General features: G+C 43.7%; 1 protein-coding gene across 1 annotated transcript in view; it reads left to right on the top strand.

Moving 5' to 3' along the window:
* The window catches only part of LOC149287542 (voltage-gated delayed rectifier potassium channel KCNH8-like), a 241,409-nt gene that overhangs the window by 106,724 nt on the left and 119,600 nt on the right, over nucleotides 1-15,085 (top strand). The window contains exon 3 of the mRNA XM_089492752.1: nucleotides 13,524-13,682. Coding sequence (XP_089348878.1) covers nucleotides 13,524-13,682 — 159 coding nt within the window. The remainder of the gene's footprint in view (nucleotides 1-13,523; nucleotides 13,683-15,085) is intronic.

Genomic DNA, 15,085 nt, shown 5'->3' with positions numbered 1-15,085 from the left:
TGTTTTATCAAGATAAAATTGTAAAAAGCCAGTTAAGAAATTAACTACAGTAGCATTGACCTATGAATTTGTAAATGTGAATCTGCACCAGCTGTGGCATATTTGTTGATTGAACAGGCACCCTCACAAACTGACCCATACACATATCCTTCAGTTGCCAGGATGTTTATTGTTCAGTTAATTTACCGTTCTTCTCCGACTAGTATGACTATTTTTTTACTAAATGGTTATTGACTAACCTGACTGTGTGATCATCGATATATACTGTGTACTGTTTAGTGATGATAAATGATAAAAAGTGTTTTTTTAGGTATATCAACCAGTCACAGAAAAAAAAGCTTCAGCAATACTGGATGTGTTGGGCAATTACTTCTAAGTACTGCATCTTGGCAGTAGCAGATTCAGAGTTTACCTATACATTTTAAAACCCAAAGCATGTTTGTATTAAAGAGTTTGGAAAGAGTCAATTACAGTACAGTATATGTTTATCATGCTGTTCTCTATCACATTAAGATGAGGACATTCTGCCCTGTAAGTTCTTTATTTTACATTGAGAATAATAGTTGAAAAATACTTACACCAAATGAATGCACAAAGCATTGTTATTGAGGTTTAGAAAAATATATAGTAGCTACAGAAATAAATTCATTTTACACTTACAGCCACAGGTCCCTTGTTTTCTGTATTTTGTAAGCTGTTAGGTGGTAAATGGGGTACTTGGTTCATACTCTCACATCTCAATAATGGAACTAGCAAGTTTAAAGGGACACTTCTGTGTCCCAGGCAGCCTCTGGACTAAATAATGGATATTAAAACCTTAACGACCTTTGCCAGTTCAGGACCGTTCACGCAAAAACAGTCACTTAACGACCTTTGAAGGTCCTGAACCGTCATTAAATTAAATAAGCTTAGAAAGTGATCAGCGATCACTTTCTTCGCTTAAGCGGCGCTGCTGTAAGGCCTCGATGTCGAAGCATTCAGTAACGCCGAGATCCGCATTAGGGGCCATGTCTGGCCCCTCCCCGGGGCGTCAACATCTGCCATACATTGTATGGCGGCGGACGACCGTTTTAAAAAAGTTTAGAAGGCGATCAACGATCACCTCCTAAGCTTCAATGGTGTCACTGGAATGCCTCGATCAGGAGGCATTCAGCGACACCAAACACGTACCCCAGGACAGGCTGTGACCGCTCCAGAGAGCGGTCACAGCCGCCACTGCAAGTGATCTTCGCCATCCGCAAGATGGCAGCCACCCTGTAAAAAAAAAACAAAACAAATCGAAAAAGTTCACTAGATGGTCTCCAGACCCTCTAGAGAACTCTGGCTCCACTTGAAGGTTGAATACAGGTACTGCATTCAACCATGCAAGTCAATGGAGCCCAGATTTCTAATCACAATGTGCTAACATTTAAAAATAATTATGCAGTGATGTCACCAGAGGAACCATCCAGTACTAGCAAAATGTGTAAAAAAATAAATAAAAAAAATAAAGTTTATTATTTTGAGCAAGTGCTAAAATTTCTCAAAAATCTCAACATAGAAAGAGTTAAAATAAAAGCACTTCAAATACCCAAGGGGTGTCTAATTTAATAAAAAATGGCTTTATGGAGTAAATTGGAGTGGTCGGGCTCAAAGATAGGGCATAGGTACAGACTGACCAAAATGGAGAAAAAAGCGCACTTCCCAAATGTGGCATTTTAAATCTCAAACAACACGACAAACCCATGCATGTGAGGTATCACTGCACTCGGGAGATGTTGCTGAACACACGTTGGGGTGTTGTTTGATAGTGACGTATACCAGGAGCTATGAATTCATTCCTGAAGTACAATTTGTGTGGAAAAAAATACAAAATTAAATTTTGGCAAAGGCAGGTGGTAGAATCTCAAGCATAAAAGGGTTAAAATACCAGCATTTTAAATACTTTGTGGTATCTAGTTTTCAAAAATATATGGTTTGATGGGGTAAATTGAAGTAGCCGGCTTCAAAGATGTTCCAAAGAGGAGATATAGGCAGAATGACCAAATGACCACCTGACACTACGCATGTCCCAAAAATATCCTTTTACCAGCCAAACAATCTGACAAACCTGTACATATGGGGTATCACCATACTCAGGAGATGTTGCTCAACACATATTGGGGTGTTCTTTGACAGTGACATATACCAGGACCTTTATATTTATAACTAAATTACAATTCGTGTGAAAAAAAAAAAAATACTATTACAAAGTTTGACAAAGTGTGGTTGTATAATTAGTGCATGGAAAGGGTTAAGGGTTAAAATACCAGCATTTGAAATACTGTGGGGTGTCTATTTTTAAAAATATGATGGGGATTAATTGAGTTAACCGGCTTCAAAGATGTTCCAAATAGGAGATGGAGGCAGAATGACCAGATTTGGGGAAAAAAAGGTTTGGAAATCATAAAAAGCTGTTTGTACTTTTTGCCCAATAACTTACAAAAAACAGCAAAAAAAACATAAAAACATTGGGTATTTCTAAACTCAAGACAAATAGTAGAATCTATTTAGCTTTTCAAAGAAAAGTCATAAAAGGTGGGGTTTTTTTTATTTTCTTTTTTCATCTTGTTTTATTATTTTTTTTTATAGTAAATAAGATGATATATCAAAACTGAAGAATCTGAAGAAAGCCCATCTTGTCCTGAAAAAAACAATATATAACATGTGTGGGTACACTAAATGGGTGAGGAGTAAATTACAGCTGAACACAAGCACCGCAAAAGTGTTAAAACAGCCTTGGTCCCACAGGGTACAAAAAGAAAAAATGAGTCCGGTCCTTAAGGGGTTAAAGTAATGTATACATACTTTAATATTCATTCACTAAACCTGTAGTGAGTAAGAAATAATGTACTAACCTGCATTAGAAGCTGCAGCTTCATAACTGCCCAGAACTCCTCTGTGGTACATGTTTGACTGGTGGTAAGTATATAACATGGTCGAACAACCATCCTGCTAACCAAATGAGGAAAGAAGCACATCCATATGCAAGGCTTCTTCAGAATTCCTCCATGTGTTTCAATGGGGACTATGTGAAAATAGAAAGGGACCATTGAAGTGCATGTGATGTCTAGAGGGGTCCCTTTAATTTTAAGTATCTAGCTCAATTGGGCTGTGTCAAATACAGAATTCCAGCAATCTAAATAAATAAATAAATAACTCCTGTATTTCTTGCTTGTGTTTAAAATGTTTGAGACACTACCAGAAGCGTTTTCATTTTTTTTATCACTTGCAGTCCCACATAAAGCTAGTGGATATGTACTGTTTGTTTTGGCACAATCTAGATTATTTTCATAATATGGCTAAAAGAGTAGCTGTTAAATATAGCACATATTAACCACTCAATCAAGTCAAATGGTGATCTACATGAAGTGCATTCATAGTTGTAGATTTACACTTTTATTTCACAGTTTAAAATCATGTTACTAAAATAATTTAGCTTGGAGGTCATTCTTAATCATAAAGAGCAAGTTTACGCAGCCTTGTAGAATGCCTATAGATTCTTTCCTTTTTGATTGCAAGACTTTTTAATGTACACCAGTGTACAGTGCTTCATGTAGCCCACTTTTTGGGTTAATTGGCTCGATCGGAGCTGCACATTTCCTATATTGATTGATTTCCGTTAAAAGGAAAAGTGCCGACAAATGGTGCTCTGTGAATACCTGATACATAGTGTGTTTATTAATTTACAATTCATTAGCATAAAATTGTAAACAAATCCGCATCTATTTAATAAATGTCACTGTCCCGGCTCCGGACGCAGCCGGGAGTGTCTCCGTCCCGGCTCCGGACGCAGCCGGGAGTGTCTCTGTCCCGGCTCCGGACGCCGCCGGGAGGAGGTCTGGCCGCGGGTCCCGTACGCCGGCCGTTCGGGACGGCGGTCGGTCCTCCGCCCGCGGCACTAGTAGCGGGCGAAGGGTTGTCCGCGGGTCCCGGGAAAACATCCTCCCGGACAGCGGACGACCCTCCGCCCGAGGTAGTAGGACACGGGGAGGCTTCAGCCCCGGGAACAGTAGTTCCCGGAGCCAGTATACTTACCCGTCCTCCGGTCGTCGGTCCGCCTCCCGGGCACGCTGCACGTTGCAGGAGGATTGATGGACGGCTGGGGGGCGTGGTTTTGGTCCTGGTCTGGGAGGGGCTTGTGGAATGGCGCCAGTTTTAAAAGCCGGCTGTGCCTTTCACAAGCACCCTGTTGTGGTCTTCAGTTCGTGTATCTAGCTCGTGCATCTTGTTCCTGTTTTTGACCTTCGGCTTGCCTGACTCTCCCTTGCTCCACGATTCGGTACCTTTGCTTGTTATCTCTGGTTTTGACCCCTGGCTCGTCCGACTACCTGCTCCGTGTATCAGACCCCTGGCTCGTCTGACTACCTGCTCCGTGTATCAGACCCCTGGCTCGTCCGACTACCCGCTCCGTGTATCAGACCCCTGGCTCGTCCGACTATCCTGCTTTGTGCTCCTGTCTCGTGCTGTGCCTTGCCGCGGCTGCTGCCGCTCAGAGTCTATCTCCAGCTGGTGGGAGGTTGTCCACTGTTGGGATCATCTAAGTCCTGGGCTGCTGCTGCCGGGAATTCCCCTCTCAGTAGCGGTAGTTTGGGCGGAAGAACTTCTGCGGGGACGACCTTCCTTAATAGTCCAGCGAAACAGTGACATTACAACAGGGTCATGGATCCATCTGAGCTTGGCAAGGTACTCTCCACCCACGGACAACGGCTGGATTCCCATGAAGTCCGTTTCTCCAGCATACAGGACACTTTAGACCAAATGGCCCGGGCTATTCAAGTTTTGGTGGCCAGATCTGATCCTGGCTCTGGGGGTTCTCCATCTGCTTCCTCCACTTCCTTGGCTCCGCGTCCATAACCCGACCATCAAGTGGTCCACTGGGGATATCCTAGGTTGGGGTTCGGACTGTTCCCAGCGATGTCTTTCCACCACCACCCCCATTCGTTCTGTTTCTGCCTTGCCTATACCCTTGGTGTATTCTGAATTCAAGGACGTGTTCGATAAAAAGCAAGCGGAGGTTTTACCTCCCCACAGACCTTACGATTGTCCTATCGAACTTTTGCCCGGGACACTCCCACCGCGAGGTCGTATTTATCCTTTGTCATTACCCGAGTCTCAAGCGCTTGAAGAGTATATTAAAGATAATTTAGACAGAGGATTCATCAGAAAATCTACCTCTCCTGCCGGTGCCGGATTTTTCTTTGTGGAGAAAAAGGATGGGGGCTTAAGACCTTGTATCGACTACCGGGGCTTGAATCGTATCACGGTCAAGAACAAGTACCCGTTGCCCCTTATTCCGGAATTGTTTGACCGATTGCGGGGTTCCACTGTTTTCACGAAACTGGATCTCAGGGGAGCGTACAATTTAGTTCGGATACGTAAAGGCGATGAATGGAAGACGGCCTTTAACACACGTATGGGCCACTATGAATATACGGTCATGCCCTTTGGACTATGCAATGCTCCCGCTGTGTTCCAGGAGTTTGTTAATGACATATTCCGCGATATCTCCCTTCAGTTTGTTATCGTCTATTTAGATGATATCCTTATTCATTCCTCTGATATACGGTCTCATCGCCTTCACGTACGTATCGTCCTGCAGCGCCTGCGCCAGCATCGTCTCTACGCCAAACTCGAGAAGTGCCTGTTCGAAGTTCCCCGAGTCTCCTTCCTGGGTTTCATTATTTCCGCATCGGGCTTTGAAATGGATCCTACTAAACTCGCAGCGATTTCAGATTGGCCTCAACCTCAGGCTTTACGGCCCCTCCAACGATTTTTAGGTTTCGCAAACTATTACAGAAAATTCATTCAGAACTTTTCCAAGATTGTAGTCCCTCTAACCAACATGACCAAGAAAGGTGCTGACTGCAAGAATTGGTCTAGGGAAGCTGTCCTGGCCTTTATCCACCTTAAGAAGGCCTTTGCTTCGGCCCCGATTTTGCGTCATCCGGATGCCTCCAAACCGTTTATTGTGGAGGTTGATGCCTCCGAAGTTGGAGTTGGAGCAGTCCTTTCTCAGAGGAAGGACTTCAATGACAGGCTTCATCCGTGCGCCTTTTTCTCAAAAAAATTTTCTCCTGCTGAGATGAATTATGATGTAGGTAACCGTGAACTTTTAGGTATTGTTATGGCTCTTCAGGAGTGGAGACACCTTCTGGAAGGGGCAAGGAACCCTATCACAATTTTGACCGACCACAAGAACCTAGAATACCTTAGTCACGCTAAAAGACTGAACCCTAGACAGGCCAGGTGGTCATTATTCCTTTCCAGATTTTTGTTTATCATTTCATACCGGCCTGGATCAAGGAATGTCAAAGCGGATGCGTTATCCAGGCAGTTTGTCTCCGACCAAGACTCCAAGTCTGAACCTGAACCTATTATCCCTCCTTCTCAGATTATTGCCTCCGTCTCCACTCATCTATTTTCTACTTTGGTCTCTCGTATTCTCTCAGCTCAATCTAAAGCTCCTGTCCACAGTAAATGGCCCATGGACACCCTGTTTGTGCCGGAGCGGGAGAGGGAACGCGTTATGTCCTGGGGTCATGCGTCCTTAACCTCGGGTCACCCTAATGCCCAGCGAACCTTTCGGTTCATTCGTAGACAGTTCTGGTGGCCTACTATGCATATTGACTGCTTTGATTTTGTCGCCGCATGTACTAGGTGTGCTACTGCTAAAAACTCTCATGTCAAACCCTCGGGGTTACTTCAACCCTTGCCCGTACCCTCCCGCCCGTGGTCACATTTAGCCATGGATTTTGTTGTGGATCTTCCCCCTTCCCAGGGCTTCACCGTCGTTTGGGTAGTAGTCGACCGATTTTCTAAAATGGCTCATTTTGTTCCCCTCCCCAAATTACCCTCGGCCCCGGAGTTAGTTCCTGTGTTTATCAACCACGTCGTTCGTTTGCACGGTCTCCCGCTCCAGGTTGTGTCTGATCGGGGGGTGCAATTCACAGCTCTGTTTTGGAGGACCTTCTGTGCCTCTCTGGGTGTTTCCCTAGCCTTTTCTTCTGCCTACCACCCCCAAACTAACGGTATCACGGAAAGAACCAACCAGTCGCTTGAGCAATTTTTACGCCTTTTTATTAATGAACACCAGGATGATTGGGCTTTACTTCTACCTTGGGCTGAATTCGCTAGGAATAATACTGTTCACGAGTCCTCCAAGATTAGTCCTTTCTTTTGTAACTATGGTTTTCACCCTTCTTCTTTGCCTTCTTCTTTCGCTCCTTCTCAAGTTCCGGCAGTAGACCTATATGTAAAACAGTTACCGTTAGTTTGGGACGAAGTGCGCCGTTCTCTGGTTACTGCTGCTCACAAGTATAAACGTTATGCGGATCGGCGTCGCCGTTTGGGTCCCTCCTTCATGAATGGGGATAGGGTATGGCTCTCCACTAAGAACCTTAGACTTAAAGTTCCGTCTATGAAATTTGCCCCCCGTTATATCGGCCCGTTTCGAATTCGTCGTAAGGTCAACCCGGTCGCTTATGAATTAATTCTTCCCCCCTCCCTTAGGATACCCAGGGTTTTTCATGTTTCTCTGCTCAAACCCCTCACCTGTAACCGCTTTACCCGATTGACTCGCCGTCCTCGTCCTGTTGTCATTGATTCCCAGGTGGAATATGAGGTGCAGTCTATTTTAGATTCAAGAAAAATTAGGAACTCCGTCTCCTACCTGGTCCACTGGAAGGGGTATGGTCCTGAAGAGAGATCTTGGGTTCCTGCTCGGGACCTACACGCTCCTGCTTTGCTCCGGTCTTTTCATAGGAAATTTCCGCATAAACCTAGTATGTGTCGGCCTATGGCCGGCCCTCAAAGGGGGGGTAATGTCACTGTCCCGGCTCCGGACGCAGCCGGGAGTGTCTCCGTCCCGGCTCCGGACGCAGCCGGGAGTGTCTCTGTCCCGGCTCCGGACGCCGCCGGGAGGAGGTCTGGCCGCGGGTCCCGTACGCCGGCCGTTCGGGACGGCGGTCGGTCCTCCGCCCGCGGCACTAGTAGCGGGCGAAGGGTTGTCCGCGGGTCCCGGGAAAACATCCTCCCGGACAGCGGACGACCCTCTGCCCGAGGTAGTAGGACACGGGGAGGCTTCAGCCCCGGGAACAGTAGTTCCCGGAGCCAGTATACTTACCCGTCCTCCGGTCGTCGGTCCGCCTCCCGGGCACGCTGCACGTTGCAGGAGGATTGATGGACGGCTGGGGGGCGTGGTTTTGGTCCTGGTCTGGGAGGGGCTTGTGGAATGGCGCCAGTTTTAAAAGCCGGCTGTGCCTTTCACAAGCACCCTGTTGTGGTCTTCAGTTCGTGTATCTAGCTCGTGCATCTTGTTCCTGTTTTTGACCTTCGGCTTGCCTGACTCTCCCTTGCTCCACGATTCGGTACCTTTGCTTGTTATCTCTGGTTTTGACCCCTGGCTCGTCCGACTACCTGCTCCGTGTATCAGACCCCTGGCTCGTCTGACTACCTGCTCCGTGTATCAGACCCCTGGCTCGTCCGACTACCCGCTCCGTGTATCAGACCCCTGGCTCGTCCGACTATCCTGCTTTGTGCTCCTGTCTCGTGCTGTGCCTTGCCGCGGCTGCTGCCGCTCAGAGTCTATCTCCAGCTGGTGGGAGGTTGTCCACTGTTGGGATCATCTAAATCCTGGGCTGCTGCTGCCGGGAATTCCCCTCTCAGTAGCGGTAGTTTGGGCGGAAGAACTTCTGCGGGGACGACCTTCCTTAATAGTCCAGCGAAACAGTGACAATAAAACTGACAACAAAATTGTGAAGAGTGTAAAAATCTAGTTCAGGCATTCAGGAGATCCAAAAATCCACATTTACATCAACTTGATTCTCAGATGAAGTAAATTAGCATTCCATTTGCTTAACATTTGCAGTAACATGCAAAATTGCAAGAGATAATCCATCCCCTGGTGCTGATTGATTGAAGTGGGATCATTTTTTAATTAAGCATTGGAAATGTGAAGAAATGAGCAGTAGTTTCTTAAACAGAATTTACATAGAGCTAACAGCGTACACATGCTTGAATTAGTGTTAGCTATATTATGCTTAACATTCAGGGGATTTATAAAGGAAAAATGGTTCATAGTATCTAAATATTTTTCCAGGATGAAAGAGTTCTAATCGATCTCAGAATAAGCACTCCACTGGTTGCTTTTTGCTTACTACATGCATTGGCCACAAGCCTCTTACAGCTAACATCAGGTATTAAGATTTCACCACAACATTTTTCCAGAGTTCTTAACAGTTGATGTTGAATTTGAATATCTGGATATTTATTTCCCAGTAATATTTTTTCACAGTTCTCAGTTAACAGTTAATACCAGTAACATTGGTATTATTCCCCATATCCTCACACTTTTATAAAAAGTTGGTATATATATAAACACACTCAGGGTTATATACTTTATGAGGGTCTTGTGTAAAAAGTGATTATGTTCAATGTTTAATAATCACATTAGAATCCAATGTTATGGTCCAACCAGCGTGAGCATTCGATTGGTTTATAGGATGGTAAATCATATTTTCTTTGCACCAGAATCACCTTTTATATATAACATACACGTGCCATACTCAGCACTTGAAACACTTGAATGAGAAACTGGGACTTAAACAATAGCCCAGCTCTTCCTTTTCCTTTTATTATCCTGTCTTATGCCCACATCCACTAAGTAGATTAGAGTCCAAGGTTCACATCCTGACACTGGAGAGAAAGAAACATAATAACTCCATTTTAATGTTGCCCATACCTTCTAACAGTTTTTTTTTAAGGACAATACCAAATTCTGGCACTATCCCACAGTACTGGTTAGCTGTTCCACTGTCCCACTTTTGTGGGCAGTATGGGTTATGAGTTGTAGCCTCCATGTGGCCACCTCACAACACTAGCATACTGAGATGACTATTCAGCTAAGGCAGACAGGTGTCCATGCCCCTCTCCAGCTCTTGTCACATACCCAACACAGGTTCCTGATTTGACTACACTTGCCCTTCAGTCTCTCTTTCTCCCACCTTTCTCCCCATTTCCCTCTCCCTTCCTTATCTCCCTTTCTCCCTTCTTTCTATCCTCTTCCCTCTTTCTCTCTTTCCTACCCTTCTTCATCTTTCTCCATAGATTGTATCCTCTCTCATTACCCTGCTTCTTTCCCCTCCCCTTCTTTTTCTCACACTCTCCCACCCCTCCTCTCTCCCTTCATTATTTCTATCCTGCACTGTTGTAATCCTATGTGCTCCAGATATAATACCAGTAGTTTAATATAACCTTGCTTTATTGCTGAACATTACTGAATAATCAGGATATTAATGCTGACACAAATATAAGAGTATCATGCCATACTGCATCACTGCTTAACACTCACTAGCTTACAAAATGGCCACTGTGCTCTCTGACCTGTGAGGCATTACAGAGGCGGAGCCACTAGTTAAAGTGAGAGGGACAGTGAGATGCAGTATCCTACATTCCAGGCATAAAACCTCCTTTCCAACAAAACCAAAAAGAAAAAAAAAACACAGAAGAGAAAAAAAACAAAAAAAACATATGTCCCAATAACAAAAACAATAAAAATCCATCTGAACACAGTTAATCCACAGGAACAATGTCACTGGTGTCAGAAGGCTAGTCTTCTGAAGGAAGGTGAGGGGGAGAAGAGCCTTCAGGATTTTTCCGTGTCCTATGGAAGGACCGACTGAAGTCACGTATTCGTTCTTGAAGTTGTAAGCGGTCAGGAGGGTGGCGGTGGCGTTGGGGACGGCCCCCATCCGTCAGGGTGTCAGGACAGGAAGAAGGGGTATGTGGTGGGTTCAAGCTGGTAACCTCAGAACCATGAGGAACCTCAGAACCAGAATCACAGGCCACCCCAGAAGATGACTTCAAGTTTTCAGAGTCAACCCAAACGCCATTCCAGATGTCCTCCGTCTCATTGGATTTAAAATCGGGAAGTTTGGGGTTCAAGGGTTCCGGGAACTTGGGTCCCAAAGATTCCACAATAGTGGCGGGAAGCCACCGAGTATTGGAAGATCCATAAGATCGTGTCCAGACTGCTTGGTGGACTTCAAAAATGGGAGACTCTTTGGACGTGACCATTTTCTCCTGGAAGTGCAATACATGGTCATGGACAGTCTTAGGATGAAGCATGTCAAAAGCAGTCCATGGCCGTCGGCCTAAAAGTAACTCAGCTGGCGTTGTACCAGTAGTAGCATGTGGTGTTGTTCTGTAAGCGAAAAGAAAAGAGTCCAACTTCTGAGGAGATAGGGACCTTTGGCTAGTTGAAGCCACTGTGGCCTTGAAGTAATTCTTGAAAGTCTGTACAAACCGTTCCGCTTGGCCATTGGTTGCTGGGTGATAAGGCACGGTTAACTTGTGCTTTATGTTATGAACAGTAACAAAACTCTTAAATTCATGGCTTGTGAATTGGGCCCCATTATCTGTGACAATCTTTCTAGGGTGGCAAAGAGATGTAATAATATGACAATCGTAGCTTTTGTAGTTGGCTGGGTTATCGGAAACACCTCGGGCCATTTCGAGTGGGCGTCAATTATAACCAAGAAGGTTTGCCCTTTTATTGGACCTGCAAAATTCAGATGAAGGCGAAACCAAGGAACCGTGAGCCAGGGTCCAGGGCTGAATACATCCTCGTGGTGGGTCTCTGGCAGTTTGTGCACATCCTATACAAGCATTGACATAGGCTGTGATATCTGCATCTATGCAAGGCCACCACACATAGCCTCGTGCTTCCTGTTTCATCCGTGTGGTACCAGGATGACCAGCATGTAGCAAGTCCAAGATATGTCTCTGCAGGGTTTTTGGAATGATCACTCGTTCTCCCCATAAGACACAATTGTCATTCACAGTCAATTCCATCCGCCTCCGGTAGTAAGGTTCATAATCCTCTGTTATAGTCACTGGCCAGCCTGTTTGTGCAAAGGAAAGCACTGTTTTCAGAACAGTATCCTTCATCGTATGGGCTGCTATCTCTCCAGAAGTCAGGAGGTGTGTGGTGGTGTACCCACAAACCTTGACAGATGGAGAAGAGTTTGGAAGCATTTCCGTCAGCCGGGACATTGCATCTGCATTGGCATTTGCATCATGGCTTCGATACTGTATACGGTAGCTATATGTGCCCAAGAACAGGGCATAGCGTTGCAGACGGGCTGCAGTTTCCTTTGTCCGGGCTAAAGATTTGAAGCAGAGGTTTATGATCCGTTAATATGGTGAACTCTCTGCCATAGAGGTAAAGGTGAAACTTTCGAATTGCCCATATCAACGCAAGTGCTTCTTTATCAATTTGGGCATAGTTGCTTTCTGTCTTTGTCAAGGATCTCGAGGCGAATGCCACTGGTTTCTCAGAACCATCTGGTAGGAGGTGGGAAAGAACCGCACCCAGACCATAAGGTGAGGCGTCGCAAGCCAAAGTGAGAGGCTTGTGGAGGTCGTAGTCTGCAAGCATACGTGAGGCCAATAGTTTACGTTTGGAGAGGGACAGTGAGATGCAGTATCCTACATTCCAGGCATAACATGCACTTACTCTCTGTATCCCTACCCTTGCTCCCTCCCTTTCTCGCTCTCTCCCTCTTTTTCATTCTATCTTCCCATCTCCTCCTGTCTCCCTCATTGTTTAGCTATTCATTTGTGCTCACCCCTTCTTCTCTGTGTCTCCCTCTGTATCAATCTCTATTTCCCTACCATCTTCCTATCCCTGATTCCCTCTTTTCTATTTCTCTTTCTTCCCCCGTTTCTTTCTTCTCCTTCTTCTCCCTCTCTCCCTCTTCTCTCATTCCCCTTCTCTTTCCCCTATCTGTCTCTCTCTCCCTCTTCTCTCATTCCCATTCTCTTTCCCCTGTTGGTCTCTCTCTCTCTCTTTTGATCTCCACTCTCTTTTTTTTCTCTCATCTCTAATTTTCTCCACTGTGTGCACCATGTTTGGAGCTTACTTTGAGCCCCACCTAAAATGACAAGACATTTCCATGGTGACAACTCAAGGCTATTATAAATAGACATATATTCTTTATTAATATAAAAATCTATAGGTAGTCTGTGTTAGGCGGTATATTTATACAACATTTATTAAACTAGTCTGAGTGGTCATAAAGCTAATTTAATGTCTGTATTATTCAGTGTAGATTTTACTAAAGCTACTGACTTATAAATTAAAGGATTTGTTTATTCATAACATTTGAAGAATTCTATAGCTCATATTAATGCCGAAACAAAATAGTGAGGCCCTGGGGATTATTATTTTACCAGTCAAAGCTGTGAATTTATCTTCACAAGTCAAGCTTAAATTGGGGCAGTTGGATCCGTGGACAACTTAGTCAGTGCCCTCTACATCAATGTTACACCAGAACCTAATTTTACATATAAGTGTTAGTATTCCATATATATGCTAAAAAGTCTGATCCAACTCAAGTACTACGGGTGGCCATAAGTGGCAAAGACCACTCTACCAATGTATCATGTAGCCTGCACTTCAGAAATGGTACAGAACTTTTACTAACTTTTTTCCTCCCTTTCAGGTGGTTCATTCTGGTGTCTTCTTGATATTGTTCCAATAAAGAATGAGAAAGGTGAAGTAGTTCTTTTTCTTGCTTCTCACAAGGACATCTCATACACAAAGAGGAGCCTCTCCCCAGACAATAACAAGCCTACGGGTAAGGATCAGAGCAATTTATGTAGTTATAAGGAGCTGCTATGTTATTTTAGACTGGTAAGACCAAAATAATGTAACAAAAAGGTTTTATAATAATACAATAAAAGCTTTAGTTGTTAAACCTAATGGTAACATGAAACGTGTAAAATGTGTTTTAACTCATACACTAATAAGTCAACATAAAGGCCTTTTAACGTTGTTTGAATATGTTTACATATCTATGGTAATGATCATCAATCATTTTGAGTACCAAAGATTAATGAAATAATGTATAATTTATAAGCTCATAAGCCTTTAATGATGAATTGTTTTATTAAGTGATTATAGTTCCTTATTTCCTATATAATAATTACTGTTTTAAACTGCTATACAGTTACGCTATCTGAAGTCATCTAAGGAGAGACATGATGTTTAAATCTGAATTGCGGCAAGATCTCCCCACATATAGAGTGCTTTAAATCTTAGGCTGTGATTGCTGAATAATACATGAGCTAAACTTGGTTGAATATGAGTTGCGTGGTTGTGCTGATACTTTGAGTCAAGGGAACTATTCACATAATATTATATCATTTAAATTAGGCATTAAATGGAAGATTTTTTTTAAATTTCTCCTCTATACTACCTTCATAATGGTACAGAAATCAGACGTTGTATATAATATCGAGAATTTGTCATGGCTCCTTATTGAATACATTTTTTTAAGGGAAAAATCCTAAAATGAAGTCATAGTATTTTAAAAAAACAGAAAAGGTGTATATTTCTTTACATGTGGTAAACCGACACGAGTGTACAATAGTCTGCACATTCACCACAAACAAAAGGAAACAAAAAAGGATGCAATTCCATTAGGTATACTTGCACAATATACTATTTCATGCATATCTAGCTATAAGTCCATATATTCATTACATTTCATTCCTCAAATCTTTAGCTTTCTCAAATTAGACATTTCACAAATAAAATTAAGCCAGTAAGGCCTAACAAATAATGTTAGCCGTTATTTTCAAATGGATCCATTAAGAATTAAATATTTTCATGCTTTACTTCTTTAAAGACACAGTTAGTCCTACCTTTAGGTCAGATGGGATAGCTGAGGTAAATTTGTCTCTAGCTGACATTACATTACATTTATTTATAAAGCTGTTACAGTCAGTAGAACAATTTATAAACACATAAAATAACAAACTGGTGCAAAGGAGAAGAGGGCCCTGCTCTTGCGAGCTTACAATCTAGTCGGTGGTTGAGGGGGAAGTGAGACAGTAGAAGAGGACTGCTTGGATGGGGATGAGTTGATCTGGTTCCGATGATGTGTTGAAGCTGTTGATTGTTCAGATGGCTTGATTATGATGATGGTTGGGAGTAATGGGAACGAATGTTGTATGCTTCCTATCCCAGACATGATACTGTGCATGGATTGGTAGTGCACAT

The sequence above is a fragment of the Sceloporus occidentalis genome, unplaced genomic scaffold, assembly GCF_023333645.1.
Source record: "Sceloporus occidentalis isolate IW3139 unplaced genomic scaffold, rSceOcc1.0.p SCAF_59, whole genome shotgun sequence".
Classification (NCBI taxonomy): domain Eukaryota; kingdom Metazoa; phylum Chordata; class Lepidosauria; order Squamata; family Phrynosomatidae; genus Sceloporus; species Sceloporus occidentalis.
This window is presented reverse-complemented; position numbering and strand designations above follow the sequence as displayed.